General features: G+C 37.6%; 3 protein-coding genes across 8 annotated transcripts in view; 1 reads left to right on the top strand and 2 right to left on the bottom strand.

Annotated features, from left to right (window-relative positions):
• Positions 1-2,962: 2,962 nt before the first annotated feature.
• On the bottom strand, positions 2,963-7,131 carry LOC26529089 (heterogeneous nuclear ribonucleoprotein H3). The gene is made up of 7 exons (XM_023178848.2): positions 7,110-7,131; positions 6,467-6,861; positions 6,272-6,403; positions 5,428-5,572; positions 4,679-4,830; positions 3,810-4,615; positions 2,963-3,745 (listed from the first exon to the last, which is right to left on the bottom strand). The coding sequence occupies exons 2-7, from the start codon at positions 6,849-6,851 to the stop codon at positions 3,437-3,439; spliced, it is 1,929 nt and encodes a 642-aa protein (XP_023034616.1). The 5' UTR covers positions 6,852-6,861; positions 7,110-7,131; the 3' UTR covers positions 2,963-3,436.
• A 922-nt stretch (positions 7,132-8,053) lies between these two features.
• Positions 8,054-19,025, top strand: part of LOC6647304 (dynein axonemal heavy chain 5) — a 33,978-nt gene continuing 23,006 nt past the window's right edge. For 2 of the 6 annotated variants that reach the window (XM_015177407.3, XM_023178435.2), the window contains exons 1-12: positions 8,054-8,164; positions 9,089-9,226; positions 9,289-10,344; positions 13,522-13,732; positions 13,804-14,672; positions 14,750-14,869; positions 14,929-15,085; positions 15,184-15,238; positions 17,140-17,273; positions 17,347-17,549; positions 17,609-17,905; positions 17,969-18,422. In XM_015177407.3, coding sequence (XP_015032893.1) covers positions 8,054-8,164; positions 9,089-9,226; positions 9,289-10,344; positions 13,522-13,732; positions 13,804-14,672; positions 14,750-14,869; positions 14,929-15,085; positions 15,184-15,238; positions 17,140-17,273; positions 17,347-17,549; positions 17,609-17,905; positions 17,969-18,422 — 3,805 coding nt within the window. Of the gene's footprint in view, positions 8,165-9,042; positions 9,227-9,288; positions 10,345-13,521; positions 13,733-13,803; positions 14,673-14,749; positions 14,870-14,928; positions 15,086-15,183; positions 15,239-17,139; positions 17,274-17,346; positions 17,550-17,608; positions 18,423-19,025 lie in introns of those variants that run through there. The other 4 variants (XM_023178434.2, XM_023178432.2, XM_023178433.2 and 1 more) reach the window with 2 other exon arrangements.
• LOC111519163 lies at positions 10,378-11,896 on the bottom strand. Its single transcript, XM_023178436.2, has 4 exons — positions 11,723-11,896; positions 11,162-11,290; positions 10,810-11,099; positions 10,378-10,751 (listed from the first exon to the last, which is right to left on the bottom strand). The coding sequence occupies exons 1-4, from the start codon at positions 11,739-11,741 to the stop codon at positions 10,416-10,418; spliced, it is 774 nt and encodes a 257-aa protein (XP_023034204.1). The 5' UTR covers positions 11,742-11,896; the 3' UTR covers positions 10,378-10,415.

The raw sequence follows: 19,025 nt of genomic DNA, 5'->3' as shown, positions 1-19,025 counted from the left end.
TAGCACATTTCGTTCATCATTATACACAACAAAATACATGTGATGATGAGACAGGTATAAACAATATCTTCTATGCATTTAGAGAATTTTTCCTTACATTTGTTATATAAATGTAAATGGCTGGAAATTTTGATTATTAATTTGTATACTCTTGCAATGAAACCAAAAGTTTGCATATCTACGATATTTTTATTAATAACTTGTATGTAAGCAAATGTTTTGCCTATGTACAGGTCCAAATTTGCTAAGAGTGTTGATCTATGGGCAGCTTTATTATGGCTGTCTTTCTCCCTCTCTCACTAAAACACTGTACAATGTTCTCTATCTTATTTTCTCCTACGTTAAAACTTGTGAATTTATGTGTCTATCTGTTTTTGTTACAACGCGTTTCAAATTACAACAATCCCAAAAAAAGTAAAAAAATAGAAAATTTCCATTTCATTTAAGTAAAATTTTTTGCCCCTCAAAAGTATATGCCTATATTGCCCTTACTGCAAATTCAGGTATACCTACGTATCTATATAAAGAGTCAATATATTGTTTATATCCTCTATGTGTATTCCTTATCTGAATATATCTTCTTCAAAGTAAACTGTTTTACCAAATTGACATTTGCGAATATAAAGCATGGTGATTGTTGAAGTTTTTTGCATGAACCTGAATACAGGGAGACTAATACTTAGTCAAATTCAATCAGATGTCTCTTTGTTGTCTGGATTTCTATTTTTAAATTGTCATTGAAATGTGTAACACTAAATTTTGACTTCATGTCGGTCTGTTTTCGTTACTGAGGCGTTTTTAAACGTTATGGATTTGAAAAGTAAAATATTTCTAAGATAATGACTTAAAGGCTAACAAGGAAAAGCAAGCTAAGGGGACAATCTATTAGGAAACGAAGGCAAAGGAGAATTTTCATTTCGATTGTCACGAAAACAGAATCAAAACAGTTTGAAAATGATTTTTTTTAGGGTAATAATGTAAAATAAAGAGAGATATCAAGGTTTATTAGACTGATTAACAAATACAGAGTTTAATTAAAGGAATTTTTGATTAATATGAACAATAAATTTGCATTATTAGTATTCGAAATAAAGATTTAGCTAAACTAATTATTACATTTTTTCACAGACATATGCAGGTACTACAAACATTTTTTGTTTTGTTTTCCCATTCAGTTGAGAGATAATGATATTTTTTATTTGATTTATACGCTTATTGTTGTTATTTTTGGATATTTTTCTCGTGTCGTGAGTTAAAAATTTTCTGAAATAAATAGACCCAAGTGATTAGCGCAATTGATACAATTTCGCTCATTCATTTATCGAAACTCGACAAAAAAAAAACTCCTACGAATGTAAATTTATTATGTACACGCCCTGTATGTCGGTCCGTCTGGCCGAATGTCTGGCTGTACGTGCGTCTGAAGGGTGTGCAAATGTGAAAATCGTAAAGAAATTTACCATTATTGTTCATACAATATAAAAGTATCTTTACGTGTGTTGATAATTTATGACGGGGATAAGAGTAGAGAAGAGAAGAGAAGAGAGACAAGGTCCCATGACACCTGCAAAACGAAGAGATTCTTTAGGTTTTTTGTCAGATGTTTATCTATTTTTGGCTATTTCATACATTTTATTGGCATAATTATATGGAATTATTGTGGAAAAACTCAAGAAAAAATTTATTGACAAGTCAAATGCTTATCTTTTGTCATACAAAAAATAAACGACGCAGAAAGAGATACAAATGTGTCTTGACAGAAAGTGAAATGTTAGAGGCCTGTCAATGGATGTTCTTACTGGAAATATATATAGCATATATATGTACATATAGTACTTTGCTATACGATATTGACACTGTCGATTTATGTAATCATAAATTGAACAATAAGTTTACACTAATTTGTCAAACAAACGCAAAAGTTATAAATAACTATTGGGAAAACAAACGATAATTACAATAGAATTTAAAAGATCTCGTAATATAAATAGACAAAAATAAGTAGTCAATTGCATAAATATATAAGTACGATAGAGAATGTTGATAATATCTAACCCTTTGCTTAGCTGCGATTTTTTAGTTTATTAATTTACTTACTTTTTAATTCGAATCGAAAAAGATTTATATTTATTGCTTTAAATAAATATAATAAATTTTCAATTCAATAAAAATGTAATATAATTTCCTTATTATTGTTCTTTGCTAAATAGAAATTGTGATTGTATTGAAATTCGTTTAGTCAAAGTTATAAATATTTTGAATGTATTCGCTGATAAATACTGTGAACTTTTTGATTTTTATCTTGATTGTTTTAAGATTGTTAGGACAGTATTTAAAAAACATTTATCCGAAACTCTAATAGTCCATATGAGAATTGTATAACAAAGTTCTAGTTGCTAACTTTTTTCCAAGTGATGAAAGTTTTTGCCTTGTTCTCATTTTCATGCACCATTTGGTGGTCAATCAAAAAGGTGTCATTTCTCACAGACCCTCTCTATGTGGAATTGGAATGAGTACGAAAAGGTTTCACACTTCATACAACTAACAAAAACATTCACACATACATATATACATTAAATATTCAATAATCTTCTAAAATTCTTTATATAAATTAAAGGCATTACAACGCATTTAAGTGGAAGCCGTGTCAGCCTGTCACCTTTCAAAAGCTATTTAGTTAACTAGAACACCCAAGAAGAAAACAATAACAAAAAAAAAAAACTGTGCTTAGAATGTGTACAATTGCAACAATGATAATTGCGATAGATAATAACAGTGTATGTCAGTATTTTGTTGGCCAAGTCCAGGGCTAGTCGACAACAGTTCCGCATTTTTAGTATACATATATTGTAATTATCTAGCTAGTTTATCATTGTTATGGTAAATGTTTGCCAAATGCAGCTGTTTAATGTTGATTCTGATCTACTCTCTAACATTATCTGCCCCAACCAAGATCGTTTCATTTTTTATCGGTTTACGTTCTTTATTTTGCCGTAGTGAGTTTACAGATTGTATTTGTGTGTGTAGGTTTTTTCTTCTCATATTTGTGTGTCATCTCAAAAGTTTTTTCTGCCGAAAAATGCTTAAAATTAATTTTACAATTGCTCAACTTATGTATTAAGATTGAAGTTCATGTTAAAGGAGATGCGCGAGGGGTGTTTTACTTTTTGCTCTTAAATAAAATATGTTATCTGGTTAAATACCATAAGTATTAAGCGAGTGGGGGGAAAATCTACCCAGCAGTTGTCCAAATTGGTTTTTTTTAGTAGACTTCAATGCGCAGTAGTTGATGATGGGTCCTACAATTGGATGGAGGAGGATTCCATGGTGTGCGAGTGTGTGTGTGGGGGGTATGTGGTATTACTTATGAAATACTTTCTTTTACATTTTAATATCAAAATGTAAGGAATTGTTACTGTGCCATGGAAGAGTCATCTTAAATGCGGCGTGAAAAGTTACCACCGCCGCCTCCATTGTTGCCACCGAAATTACCGCCTCCATTGTTGCCAAAGTTGCCGCCACCGCCATTGCCATCACCACCATTGCCTCCGCCAGAATTAATGCCACCTCGCGATTTGCCATCGTAAAAGAGTTCGATGTAACGCGAGCCCATCTGCTCTCGATGGCGTTTCATGGCCAGCTGGGAATCTTCATAGGTATCGAAATAGGCATCAGCAGTGCCGCTGTGCAAGCCCTTTTTATTGTAATTGATGCGCACATTGGCTGGCCTAATTGGCTCAAAGAACTAGAAGGAAAGTGAAATCAGTTAGAACAAGCGATATGGGGGATAATGGAGGATTCGAGCTTACCTTGAAGACATCGTTTTCGAATGAAGTATAGGGCAGGCCGCGCATGTGTATGGTATAATACTCAATATCATTGCCACGACCTCCTCCAATGGGACCAAAATTACCACCACCCATATTGGAGTTGTAGTTGTTGCCATTATTGAAGCCACCACCGCCTCCACCGACACCACCACCACCATTGTTGCCAAAGTTTCCACCACCAAAGTTGCCACTGTTATTGCGACCACCTCCAATGGGGCCAAAGTTGCCACCACCAGATCCAGAGCCAAAGTTGTTGCCCGAATTGTTATCATTGAAACCACCGCCTCCTCCTACATTGTTACCGCCAAAGTTGGAGTTGCCATTATTGAAGCCACCTCCACCATTGTTGCCACCGAAATTGGAGCCACTGTTATTGAAGCCACCGCCTCCTCCACCATTGTTGTTACCGAAATTGGAACCACCACCGCTGCCAGATGAACCGAAATTGTTGCCATTATTGAAGCCACCGCCTCCACTGCCTGGTGATCCAAAGTTTCCGCTGTTGCTGTAGCCACCACCACCACCGCCATTGTTGCCACCTCCTCCAGCGCTGTTGCCAAAATTGCCGAAATTGCTGGGACCCGAATTTTGGCCACCACCATTACCACCGCCGCCATAGTTGCCGCCTCCAAAGTTGCCACCGCCATTGTTGCCACCATTACCGCCACCACCGCCGCCTCCTCCAGAGTTGTTGCCGAAATTGCCCGAGTTCATCAAACTGGGTAAATTATTAAAGCCCAACATGTTGTTGGCACCAACGCCAAAGTTGTTGTTGTTGCCCCAATCTAGAAATCGGAAACAGAGAGACGTGAATAAAAGACTTATTTCGAATGGTATTTAGAACTTACCATTGCGTCCACCGCCGAAATCATTGCCACCACGATTGGCGCCACGATCGCGTATATCATAGGGTCCAGGGCGTCCACCCATGCCGCCAGGTCCACCGCCGCCAGTAGCACGTTTCATCTCAGCAATCGAGCTGCGGAATATTTCAATGTACCTAAACGGGGGAAAAGAGATATTTGACAGATAAAATTCATGGCCATAATAAATCCTGAACAAAGCTATGGTGGTCTTTGGTGGTGTTGGCTTTATTTATTTATTTTTTTTTCATATATCTATAATGTTTTTGCTTGTATTTTTTATTATTTTCTTTTTTATTTTTGTGGGTTAAAATTGGTTAGCAAGTCAAAACAACAAATGCAAAATCATGAGGCATATATACATATATATTTAGAATATAAGAGAGTCCAAGACTTCTGATCAATAACAATCAAATGACTAACGACTCTCTCCAACTCTCTCTGGGATTAGGTTAATATTATTGATGCGCGTGTTCATTTTCACCATGGTCAAACCAAAAACTCAAGCACCCAACCAGACCCATAGCCTAATTGCTCATTAACTGAAAGAGGAGTTAGGATTATTCTATATTTTTTTGTTTTAATTTAAATTTTTGTTTTGCTTCTTTTTTTTTTTGTTTTGTTTTTATATCTGCAAAAAGGTTTTACCATTTTTTTATGTTGTTTTGCTGTTGTTGTAGATATATATGATTGATGATATTGTTGTGTTTTCTTTTTCAAAGAAGGAGACCCACCTGTGCCCAATTTTTTCCCGATTTCGGCCCAAGGCTTGCTCAGTGTCATCCTGGCTTTCGAACTGAACAAAAGCTTCCCCAGTTGCACGACCCCTTCTGTCCGTAACAAAAAGTATGCCCTCCCGATCCGTTTTGATTTCCAACCCTGCCCAATGACGATAACCAACAAAGATTTATACATATATATATAGATATTTCTGTTTTGGTTTTTTGTTTTTTTCAAATAAATTGAATATATAAACTATTTAAAAAGTCAAATTTAAAGCATAGAGAGATAAATAGATGATAGAGATAGTGAGAGAGATATAGAAAGTAAAATATGTATGTAAAGAAAACAGTTTTTGATAGTTTAACGAGCTCGTTTCGAATTCAACTCGTATTTCCAATCAAAAATTTAAATACCAACCACAAACGAAAAGGAAATACGTATTAATTACTACCAAAACTAAAGTTTTGATTGGGATTGAAAACAATTTCGACAATCAAAGTATATACTTATTATTTTTCTGTCCCAATCATATTTCGATTCCACAAGGATAGGGGAACCGCAAGATGATGGATTTTATGGTTGGTTAGTGTTAAAAAATAGTTTTTGATGATGACAATGACATAACATGTTTTTTGCTCCCTGCCAAGCCTTTCCGAGGCCCAAGGATAGAAAAACAAATAGGAAGATAAAACTATAAACCAGTGGGCACCCCATGACGAATCTGTGGGGGGTCCTGGGATCTCTGTATGTGTGTGTGTGTTGGTTCTAACAATCAATCTCACACTCGAGGAAAATCTCAAAAAACTAATTCGCATGCACAATTTCCCTCATTTCGTCAACGACGAGGAAACTCACCAGTGAAAAACTCTTCAATCTGTTGCTCCGTCACGGCATAGGGCAGACCGCGTAGCTTCACTACAAAGGCATTGGCATGACCGCCAATCTTTCGCATGGCTTCTTTGGCTTCTTTTGGCGTGGCGGTAAAAACTAAATGACAAGTCTAATGTAAGCAAATCTCTACGATTAAATTTTCCTATTGCTAACACTTACCTTCAATGTAACGATGACCCATGCTGGCTTTGTTTAACTTGCGTGCCTCTTCGACATCTTCCTGGCTGGCCACTTCAACATAAGCTTCGCCAGTATTTTTGCCATCCACACGACTGGTAACCAGATGAATGCCCTGCGATCCATTTGTCACATTTACATTTTCAAGAAAATCAAGAATCTCCTTATGGGTAGCCGACCACGGCAAACCACGGAGTCTTATAAATTTGGGACTTTCGCCGACATTTTCGATTTTCACTCGCGCACCATCATCGCCAATGTTGTCGTATTGATCGTCTTCATCCTGCTGGTTGCTGTCGTCATTGTAGTTGTCGTCATCGCCATTGTTTTGCTGGCCATAATTGTATTGGACATCAGCGTTTGCCATTTGATTGAAACTGTGCGTGGGAGTCATAAAAAAATGAACAGAAACGTCGTTATTAGCCACTACATGTGGGTGAATTTATTGTTGTTGCTTTTGTTTCCCAGCCGGCCGCATTTTTTTTGCAATCGCCATTTTGATTTTTTTTTTTTTTGCCCCTTGAAGACTTTGTGGTGCGTATGATGCGACTCTTAGGCGCACACCCACACAAGTCGCATTAGCAACAATATTAGCACCGATTTGCACAAATAATTATATACTTGCCTATATTTTTGCACGTTTTGAATTTAAAAACTTCTGTCTGTAACTCTCTCTGTCTCTCTCTGTTTTTGTCAACACTTTTTTCACGGGTTTTTTTTTTGGGCACGCGATAGGCAGTAACATCGATTAAAAATATCGATAGTACCATCTACTATTTTTGCAGCCCTACATTGTACGGTGGCGCCTATTGCCACAAAAGTATCGAGTATGCATAGAGGGCGCCACTTAAAATGACTCGCGTTGTTAGAGACGGGAGAAAGTAACGATAATAGCCCAGTGCTTGGGCTGAGTCGAAGTGCTAAGGGCTGTGTCGAAGTGCTAATAAGTATGGAGGTAGGGCATCGTGGCGGGCTTTCGTATTTTAAAGCATTTCAGCTCTAGTTATTAATGTTGTTATTTATTAGTGTTATATCAATAATGCAATTTAATCAAATATCTTAGATACTTGCCAAATTGTCGAAGAATTCGAAACATTTAAGTTCAAAAACATCTTGATTGCCTTCAATTTAGTTTCCAAACAGAAAATTAAAATTTCATCGGCAAACTAACTCTTTCGTTTACCTTAATTAATTTTATAAGCTGAATCACTAAAATATATGTAAATTGAACAAGTTGGCAGGTCTTTTATTTCTTTAAACAGGTGGTTCCCCTAATAACTAGAATGCGCATGCATTGCAAGTGATCACATGTTGCTATTTGCGCCCAAAATAACAACACAATTTACTGAAAAAGGGTTATAAGGCGAAACGCGGGAAAATATAAATAAATATGTTGCTGCGCAACCATTGTTTGTTCAATAAATAACCATAATCAGAAACTATTTCGCAGTTTGCAACTTAAGTCTGCGGAGTTAATACCTAGTAAATGTTTAATTCTTGTTTTTACAAATAAAGTAAATACATTTTTGTGGTGAATTTTTGAGTTTTATATCACAATCGGTTGTCAGAATGTTTGTACAGAAAAAGAAACTGGTCGAACATGTCCTGGCAATGCGTGCCGAAGGCAGTGGCAGTAGCGATGAAGATGAAGAAGAGGAGGACGAGGGAGACATATTGCAGGTGCTGCCCGTCAAAAATGTCCCCTTCCAAAGGGCTCATTGTATAGTTCCAAATCAAAATGCAACATTATTATTATAAATAATTATGGCTTTAGTAAAGCAAAGTTAGTTAAGAGTAAATGTTGTTACATACATATTTATATCCGTAGCTCCCCTCAAGTACCCGTTGTTGGCTCAATATTTACCATAATATTATGCAATCGCAATTGTGATGTAAAGCAAATAGAAATAAGCCTAAAGAAAATTGTATAATCATTTTACTAATCCATATCTTGTAATTTCGTTTTAGCTGAGCAAAATCAAAAACAAATACACTTTATATAACTATTAAATTCTATATAAATACATATGTAGATAGATACGCCCTATTTATAGAGTAAACAATCAATAATTGTTTATCATAAATTTCAAGACTTTTGTATTTTGAATTTAATTTTTCTATACCCTTTCTCACCATCAATTGTCGTTTTGTCTTTTTTATTGTAGCCGCACACGTAATACTCTTCAATATGGTAAAGTTGTTGTAGTTGTAAATGTAGAAATCTAGTGCAATAATTTTTATATATACATTTTTGTTTATTTGCAAAACTTAGCATACATTTTTAGATATACATATTGTGCTTGATTCTTTTGATTTTTGTGTGCTTTGAGAATGAGACTTGGATATTTTTGAAACTAATCAATTTTTGGTCTTTCCCTGTTTTTGAATTTTGGAAACAAAAACCAACAAAAAAACAAAAAAAAAATGTATTTGCACCCAAAACAAAACCAAAAAAAAATCAATAATTTTTGCTCCGATTATGTAAAAAATAATTCTCTTCGGGTGACCACGAAAAAACGGTTACGAATATCAAATATTCTATAATACATAAATTGCAAAAATAAAAAAAAAAAAATTGGTCAAATGGACCCGGACGAAGCGCAGCGACGACGCGAAGAATGCGAACGCAAGGCACGCAGGGGGGAGATGGATCCCCGGCTGGAGTTCACATTCCAGCTACTGATCGATGCCACACAATTGCCGAGACATCAGCTCATGGATTACATATTCGAAGGGGATATGGTATGGGGGTCATAGGCCATGGATGGATAATCTAATCTCATGTCATGTTTTTTCCCCCGTAGCTCGATGAGATCAATCAACTCTTTCTGCCCAATATGAAGAACAAGCTCTTGTGGTTCTATCAGGAGGTAGATGAGCCAGAACCCACCCAGGTGGCAGATGCCAATAAACCGGGACCCTCACGTACGGGCATGGCATCGAGCAGCTCAAAGACACCACAAGGTGGTGCTTCGCCCAGTGGGTTGCAGCCACCGAAGCACAAGAAACTCTTTCTAACCGATGGCTGGACTTGCGCCTTCACCGGCGTTTGTATCTATATCTTTCGTGTGAATACATCGAAGCAATTGCCCGAAGAGGGTTTCCAAAAGGATTTGTATTGCGGTGTCATCGATGCCAAGAACATTGGCCTGGTCACCTCGATTGAACGTATTGTGGAATTCGTTTTCATGCAGGCCTTGGCCTTTCCCAGTCTCGAAACGGATGAGGAGGATGTCAGTTGTGGCCTCATCAAGGGGCAACTGTTGCCCGGCTTGCGTTCGTTTTGCAGTGCTTTACGTGTCTGCGAACAGGTCTGCGATCATTACAATGTCTTTGCCGATGGGTGTGACATGTTTGAGAAAATCGATCTGGTCGATGAGGTCAAGGATATGTCCAAGAATCAAGAGTTTTGCACACAACTCGAAGAGCGTGTCAACAATTGGACAAAGGGCATATTGAAAATCCTGGGCGAGAGTGAACAGTTGCGCAAGGAGAATGATCATAGTGGGCCGCAGGATGAATTGGAATACTGGAAGAAACGTGGTGCCCAATTCTCACAGCTGCTGGCCCATTTGCAGGATAAAGAAGTGCAGTTCACTTTGCATTGTCTCTTCTTGGCTGGTTCGCGTATTATGCGTCAGTGGAAGGAAACCGATCGCAAGATTACATTCTGCTACAATGAGGCCAGAGATAATTCGAAATTTATTCAAGCCATGGAGACATGTTGCCATTCCTTATATCTCGATGATCCGGTCAGCATGAAAGAGTCCATACTGAGTCTATTGCAAACGGTGCGGCTGATCTACAGTGTTTCTCAGTTCTATAATACATCCGAAAGAACCTCAGCGTTGATGGTAAAGGTAAGTCAAGGAAAACACACACCACATCACTTTTTACGAGTATTTTCAGTTTTAGTTCTAAGTAAGAGTATTTAACAATTCAATTTCATTTTTTTGGTTTGATCTAATTGATGCTTGAGTCGCCGTTTTGTATTGAAATAACCATTATGAAGCATGCCCCGGGGATTGGCTGGTCCCTTACGTGGCACATAATATGTGTCCAGATGTTCGTTGGGAAATATTTCAACCAATTGCTGGGCAAGATTGAGAAAACCATCTGGCGGCATTTGTATATTTTGCTCAATGATGGCATTCGAAATGGCCTGGACACAGAAACGTCTACTATGACCATCTAGATAGTTATTTTTCTCATAGAAACGTTTGCCTTGTTGTCCTTCAGGAGATTTCATAAGAATATCCGCAATATTCTACAAAGAAAACTTGGTTGAAATGCCATCATGAGTAATCGTTATCTTTTTCTCTTACCAAGTGTTGCCATTCCGTTTCAGTTTCACTTAAATCTTTTAGATCATCCTCTTCTATTTCGTCTGCTTCGGTTTCGCTTAGAATTGCTTCGGTATCCGTATCCTCGAACTCTTCTTTAATCACAGGTGAAAAATTAAACAATGATGTACTGCTTATGACTTTAGTTGGTCCTTGGGTCTTCCATTTTTCCAATTGACTGCGAAATATGGCACGTGGTCCGACTTTGGGTATAAGCTCTCGGATCTCTGCTGCATTCAGACATCTAAGTGCCTCCTCATTGATTTCCTCCTCTATTTTGTGCATGAGCTATTTTAGTAGTTTCTTTCTTTTTCCCTTACTACGCGATACTGACCTTGAAATTTCTGACAAAGCTGCTTCAGATTCCAGGATATTAACAAGTCAATTACCTTTTTGACCTCATCACTAGGATGTTGTGGTTGTGCTTGTTGTTGAGTCTCCACACGGAAGAGTTCATTGTCCACTGTTGAAGGGACAAATGGAATAATAAAACATTAGAATTTGTTTGCCCAATCGAGCATATTTAATCTTAATTGAAAGTCGCTCATTCTTTAATATTTGCTGGGGCTTATCAATTTAATATTTGTTTTCTTGTCTTGTTATCATTTTGAAATCCGTCATAAATAAATAATAATAACAATAAATAGCCATACACAATAGCCGCTTGACAAGTTCAGAGATAAACTCATACAAATATTTGTGGCAATGTTTTACCATGACAGCTACCATTTCCCTTCCCCCTCCATGGCCCCAACCAACGCGACTTAAAGGCCCTTCAGGCGTCTTCCAAATTGTGTCGAACACAGAAGTGCGCATGTCTCTAAGCTCCCAGCAATTGAATCGAATATGTATACAGAAAAATGTATTTTTATAATATTTAAATTATTTCACTCACTCGGACGGCAAGTGTACATAGTTGTTGCTATTTTTTGATTTCCTCTAGCTACAACTGGGGCCAGCCCTTTTAAAGCAATTGAATTTAATTTTAATCAGGCAGACGATAATGCACTCCCGACAGCGACGACGAATCAACCACGACAACGGCAACTACAATGACCACGACAATGGGGGAGAATTCTTGTTGTCGCTCTTGCTCTCATTCTGCCGTGGCTATGGGCTCTCTTAGTGCCTCCAGAAGAGATTAGCTGTGCCTAGAGTTGTCAGACTTCTTATACCGAACATAAACTTTGCCATCGATTTTCATGCGAGTGATGATAAAGGGGGGTGGATTCGTTGGTTGCTTGGTTCCTCATTTCGCTTGTGAGACAGCTGCATCCATTATACATATTCTCTTGTACTTTGCGAAGCCGTTATATGTACATATTTTGTTCTTTTTTGCTCATCGATCTTTGTGACGTTTATGCCGATTTAGAGTTTGCGTATTTTATTATGCTCCTGTGATGGAAATTTTGGATTGAGATATTAAAATTCATTGATTTTTTAGAAACTCTTGGAATCTTTAGGACTCTGCTTTATGTGACTACGAAATTTGCATTAATTTTATGTCTTTTTGAAGCTCTATAGTTTTTTCATAATGGAATTTGTTGTCTTTTCAATTATACTACTTACTGATTTTTAATAATTTTTGCGTGCCCAAAATGAGTAGTTTAGAGTAACGACTTTAGGATTATTTCAAAATTTTAATCCATAGATTTTGACAACTTAAAAAATGTATAATATTTCTGTTTGGCATTGACATATAACAATTCTTAAAAAAAGGCTCAATATTTAGTTTCTAAGTGTTAGTTTTTTTAGTTTAGTTTTTTCATAATGGAATTTGTTGTCTTTTCAATTATACTACTTACTGATTTTTAATAATTTTTGCGTGCCCAAAATGAGTAGTTTAGAGTAACGACTTTAGGATTATTTCAAAATTTTAATCCATAGATTTTGACAACTTAAAAAATGTATAATATTTCTGTTTGGCATTGACATATAACAATTCTTAAAAAAAGGCTCAATATTTAGTTTCTAAAGTATTATTGGCCTTAATCATGACATCTATTATAAATTTTATTCCTGAAAAGTCTTCAAAATTTTATAACAAAAATAAATACTTACACATATCATTCGTTTTTAGAAGCTGTTTTGATTGGATGTTGGAAATGGATTGAATTAGATATGTTTCGAATGATATATCAGGCATTTTAAAGAAATATTTAATATCATGAAAAGTCTACTGTTGATCTACTAATGATTGTTACTAAATAATTAACCATAGATAATTCAAAAAAAAAGATAATTAAAAACTAACGGCTACTAACCAATATACATATTTTTAAATTGATAAGAATAATATACATTATATAGATATTTTATGATGTTTCTCTTTTCATTTAACACTCAATCATTATAAATCTGCAGCTTACTGATCTCCAAAGAATTTCCTTTTAACATTTTCAAACCTCATGTTTAAAATGTTAAATTTAAATTTAATTGCTTAACTACCACATTTCAATTGATTTTAAACTAAGTAAAACCATGCAAAGTCAACTGCTCTTTACATCATTTCTTATCTGGTCTGGACTTATCTTATTTGTAGTTATCAAGATTTGACTATGTAGTTTTTTTTTTTATTATGGGTGTCAAGTAACTGTGCTAAGACTAACACATTGGAGGCAATTGCTTCTTATCTCCGATCTGTGGTCTCTCTTAAATGTAGATAAACTATTTTCTCTTTCTCTTTTGCGGTAGATTACCAATCAAATGATTGAAACCTGCAAATCCTATATCACTTGTCGCTGCAAGGAGACCATTTGGTCACAGGATCGTAATCTGATACGTACAAAACTGAGTAATTGCATCAAGTTGAATCACATTTACCATGAAACCTATTACACGGTGAGGGAGCAGCCATTTCTGCCCAATCAGACGCCATTTGGTTTCTCGGAGAACTTTGTTTTTGGTAATTTAAAGAGATTATTTAAAGATTGATGTCATTTTAATGCTTTTCTGATGTTTTTCAATGTAATGCAGGTAAATTTGATACATTCTGCGAACGCCTCTCGAAAATTATTAGCATGTTTAATTTGATTGACGATTACAATCATTTGTTTGAACGTCGTCTGGAGGGACTTTTGTTGGGCGAAGCTTTGGAAGATGCCTCCAATCATTTTGAGGAGGCCAAAAAGGAGGTTACCTCAAAGAAATATGATTATCTGGATCATCGGAATTCCGATTTTAATGATGATTTCGAGAGATTTATACATAAAACCGATTCCCTCAAGGATACCATAGCCACATTGATTGAAAGAGATTTTGATACGGTTTGGGAGACACCGCAATGCATACGATTTCTGGTGCGCTTCGAGAAGGTCAGCGAGAAAATCCCTCTGACCAAAATGGATGAGAAATATACACGAATTCTGCGCTATGTGGAAAAGGAAGTGGATCGCATATTGAAGACCTTTCGCAAGCAACGTGATGATCCGCCTTTGGCTAGAAATTTTCCACCAATTGCTGGTCGAATACATTGGTGTCGCGCCTTGAGTTTGCATCTTGCCGAACTAATGGATGCAGTGATGGACCATGCAGTATTGAGCACTCTACCCATGGCCAAGGATCTGGATGTACGTTTTCATAATGTCCTTGGTATCCTCAAGGAGTATGAGGATGAAATTGTTTCCATATGGTTGGATCAGGATGTCAGTGTGGCGGATGCTTGCTTGCTGCAACCGTTGCTGTGTCTACAGGGAGATCGATTATTTGTTAATTTGCATCCAACTATTCCGTTACTCATCAGAGAAGCCAAGATGCTGGCCAAGCTGCACATTGAGTTGCCCATTGTGGCTGCCACACTGATGAGTCGCCAGCAATACTTCATTACCATACAGGATTCCTTGAATGTTCGTCCATCCTATCTCACTCTCTGTCTGTCTCTTTCACTTTCTTTAGTCTTGGCAATCTTTTTGTGTCCTTGCAGTGCCTTATCAAAATGTTCCTGTCAACGGTGCGTACCGTCAAGCTAGAGGTGCGTCCTTTGTTCTTGCCCCAGTTAGTTCGTTTGACAGCCATGCTGAAGCCCGGTCTTCATACCATAAATGTGAGTGAAGTCAAGTCTCCTTACCGTGCATTAATTTGACTTGCCTCTCTTCCAATCAGTGGACTAACCAAAACTGGACAGACTTCTATGAACGCTGCAAGCAGGCCATTGAAACCTTTGAGGTTCTGGTTGCTCGCGTTCACGACATCTATTCCAATCGCATACTCAATGTTCTTATGTGGATGCAGGATGTGTCCTTGCAGATATTGCCACAAGGTAGGTCTATCTCCCTCTCTCTTGACTTTTATCCCATGTTTAATTTTATGCACTTGAAAAACTTTTCACATTTGTTTTTTTTTTTATTTCTGGGGCAGACGATGAAATTTGGACCGTTGATGAGTTTCTAGAACGTAGCGAAGAGGCTTGCCGGTGAGTGAAAATCCATACATACACACACACATACCCACACACATACACACACTCTTCTCACTCCATTTCTCGGTCTGTCACCTGAATGTGGCATGTGGTTGTAAAATTCATTTAAAATTTGGAGCCCCCAGCAGTTGGTAAGAAGTGGTTGTGGGGATATACATACATACATGTGGAGTGTATGTGTGTGTGGGTGTGAGAGAGGGTGTGTGTAGGTGAAATTTTTGTTTCACAGTTTTTGTGATTTATTGAATTTATCATTTTAACGTAAAGTTGAATATATCTTTATAAATTATTTGTCAGCTTCTAGACAAATTGTGTGTCAACTTTCAGCTTTTTTATGACCCCTTTGTGAATTTAAGCAATTATTTGTTTCAATTGCCAGGTCAAGGTCTCATTGAAATAGATTTAAACATAAAAAGAATTCACTATTTTATTTATTTTTAAAAAGGTTAAAGTGCTTATACCTGGCATGAACTTATTTGTTTACTTTTATTGTTTATTTATTTATTAATATACAATATCAAAATTTGCTAATAATCTCTTTAAACGAATTCATTTTGTTTATTTATTTACAATGTTAGAGTAATTATCAATATTACACTTAAACAAAAGAGTGGGACCAGTAGACTACTAGGTCTTCAAATTGAAAAATGTATTAAAAGTTCCTACTGAAAAGTTTAAACAAGTTGGAAACGATTGACAAAAGATGAGGTTGACTGAGAGTGTAACATTTGTGGTTGATTTATTAACATTAAATACATAGAGACTCAGTTTGAAAAATGTATTTAAATTGCAGAAGAACTCGGTTAAGTTACAGCAACTAATTGGTGATTAAAGAGTGTATAACAAATAGTTATGTATGTATATGTCGTGATATTCGATTAATGATTGTCGTTTTTCTCATTTGTAGTATTTTTAGGTTCACTTGTTTTTGATTATAGATTAGGTGACAGATCATAGCTGCTATATGGTTATAAAAGACAGCCCCATTTAATAGAAAAGTCGTGCTGAAATAGAACTTAGGGGATTTGTAATTTGTTTAACAGCAATCTACTTGAAAAGGGAAAAGTCTATGTAAAAAAGTCTCTGGGAAAGTAAAATTGATAAGTAGTTTCCAAAAATAAAGTTAAAAAATGGAAAATGATAATCTTCACTTGACATATAAATTGTCACACAATCCAAAATTTACATAGACCAATTGAAATGATTTTTATCGTTAAAATTCTTCAGATAGGTTACATAGGATAGTTAAATAATAACTTAGTAGCTGTAAGTTAGATTGCCTTAATTTTGCAGCTCCTAATCAGATAAATATAAAAACTTAAAACAAAATCTATGTAGTCTGATTGAAATAATTGCCCGCTTATAGAAAAGATAAAGATAATTCAATGGCCTTAATCTGAACAACCAAAATGACTTAGACTTTTCTTAAACGAAATATTTATCAATTTAGACACTTTTTTATCTTGGCATTGTTCATTATGAATCTAGAGTCATTTTTTAAAATTTGGCCATTGATGACTCTGAAAAAATTAAATAAGATACAGAATTCTTTAGAATTGGTGGAATTTGTAATAAAAGTCAGTTTAGGTACCCATTTAATAAAGTAAGTCTTGAACATTTTTGAAAAGTTAGCAAAATAAAAACTTATTTTTAAAGATTGCAAAATCAAACTATTGAATCAGATACCAAATTTAGACTTTGACTTGCAGCAAACACTTTCAGTTTGTTTCTTTAAAAATACAAAAAAAATGTCAAGTCAGCAGTAGATGAAAGAGCTAAGAGCTTTTTGTTTAATCAAGCAATTGGGTGAATTTTGTTTTCGTTTACCTTTGCCCACGTACCGTCTTACCCCTTAATTGTGAATGCACCGAATTGGAAACCATTCCATTTTGTAGTAAAGCGGCAATCGAACTCAATCGCAAAAGCCAAATGGTCTCTGAGGCAGTGGAGGAGGTTTTGAATTTGGTGGATAAGGCGACAGAGACATTTAAGGAGATAGCTGGCGACGATGTGGTCACCTTATTCGATGGTAAGTGTGAGACTGAGCGGGGACATAAGGGTGGGGAGTCTAATGAATGTAAATGTAAATGTTTGGCCGACAGCCACGCCAAAGGGGGACCAACCACCTGCCGGTTCAGCTGGACGCAAGCCAGATGATAATGCTGGAGCAGGTGGTCCTAGTACTAGTGGCGGCGGCGGTGGTGGAGGGGGTGGCCAGCAACAGGATTGGAGCATATTATGGTCATGCTTTGAGAATCCCCTAACACTGCTATCGACCACAGAGAGTTTGCCCAAGGGCATGCAGGTGAGTAAAGATGAGGCTAACAGGAGAGGACTGTTACTCAAAGGTGTCTACGTTTCCAGGATATGGTGTGCAATGCTGTAGTAGAAATGCGACGCTATTATAGCCGCAAGATTATTGATGTTCTCATCAAGGTAATACGGGCCGCTCTTGACACCCTGCGACGACGCTTTATTGCCGATGAGCAGGACAAGTCAACAAAGAAGCCGATCTTTGCGCTGAACGCGCAGCTGCTGATACCCAATGTGGTGATCAAGCCGAGTCTGGACGAGCTGCAGGACATATTGGTCACGGCGGGCAAGAACATCACGGGCATTGCGAAGGGCGTGGCTCAGTGGAGCAGCGGCAAAGAACCGCCGGTGCGTACCGCCCCACTCAATAGCTTCGCAATGTTCTCCAAAATCTTGTCTTACCAACCGCAGCAAGTTTCGATGACGGTGACGCAGCCGCGTGTAGGGCGCAATCACATGGAGATGGCCGCCGCCGGCGGCGCAAAGAATCGGCGCCGAAAGATTTACTGTCTGGCTTCCGAGGAGCGGCCGCAGATGCCACATATGCTTAAAAGTTTCTACTCAGCCATTATGGACAACAAGGAGGTGGCCAAGGCTGTCAACCAGTTGTCCAGTTGCACCAAGAACGTCAAGCCCGAGATTCAGACCTACATTAAGCGTTGGAAGCCCTATCACTTCCTCTGGAAGAATGAGCGCACCACCCGACAACTCATGGAATTTGGGCTCCAGGAATTTGAAACGACCCTGCGCTGTCTGGCCGATCTGGACGCCAATCTCCTCATCGAACCAGATATGGAGGTATTTGGACAATGTGTGGCAGTCTACAATGAAAGGCTCAAGTATGGTTTGGCCATCGAGATCAAATGTAAGTATGTAGCAAAGACGGAACGAGAGGCGTCTTTGAGACTAGTTGGGGTCACTTTCGGGCACTTTTGCAATGGGCTTCCAACACAAACATAAATTTTTAATGCTTTTATTGAAGTCAAGATTAGACAGTTTTCAGATTTTTAGTGCAGCGACAATTTACGTAGCTTAGCGAGAACTTTCTTTGGTGGAGCTGGAGGAAGCTCACCGGACTCGGCAGAGTTTTCTTCGCTGGATCGTGGTGGAGGTGGGGGAGGAGGAATCTTTTCGGGAGCATCTTCACCAGATTCCTGGCTGGCAGGTGGTGGAGGAGGACGAGCACCTCCCTTCTTGACCAAAATCTGCTTAACTTGTTGACGGCTTAATGATCCCAAACGGCCGGTGGAACTGACCAGGAAAGCGGCATCAACAGAGTCCTCTTCGCTGGATCGTGGTGGAGGTGGGGGAGGAGGAATCTTCTCGGGAGCATCTTCACCAGATTCTTGGCTGCTCGGTGGAGGTGGGGGAGGAGGAATCTTCTCAGGGGCATCTTCACCAGATTCCTGGCTGGCAGGTGGTGGAGGAGGACGAGCACCTCCCTTCTTGGCCAAAATCTGCTTAACTT

This window comes from Drosophila willistoni, chromosome 3R (assembly GCF_018902025.1).
Source record: "Drosophila willistoni isolate 14030-0811.24 chromosome 3R, UCI_dwil_1.1, whole genome shotgun sequence".
Classification (NCBI taxonomy): domain Eukaryota; kingdom Metazoa; phylum Arthropoda; class Insecta; order Diptera; family Drosophilidae; genus Drosophila; species Drosophila willistoni.
Note: the sequence above shows the minus strand (reverse complement) of the source record. Positions and strands in the feature narration are given on the sequence as shown.

Excerpts from the sequence above, each read along its gene's own strand:
- LOC26529089 (XM_023178848.2), bottom strand. The coding sequence starts at position 6,851 with ATGGCAAACGCTGATGTCCAATACAATTATGGCCAGCAAAACAATGGC. Across the intron at positions 6,404-6,466 it reads GGGTCATCGTTACATTGAAG|TTTTTACCGCCACGCCAAAA; the intron begins GTAAGTGTTAGC and ends CTTGTCATTTAG. Across the intron at positions 4,831-5,427 it reads CGGGAAAAAATTGGGCACAG|GTACATTGAAATATTCCGCA; the intron begins GTGGGTCTCCTT and ends TCCCCCGTTTAG.
- LOC111519163 (XM_023178436.2), bottom strand. Across the intron at positions 11,100-11,161 it reads GCTTTGTCAGAAATTTCAAG|AGGAGGAAATCAATGAGGAG; the intron begins GTCAGTATCGCG and ends TGCACAAAATAG. Across the intron at positions 10,752-10,809 it reads AAACGGAATGGCAACACTTG|AATATTGCGGATATTCTTAT; the intron begins GTAAGAGAAAAA and ends TTTTCTTTGTAG.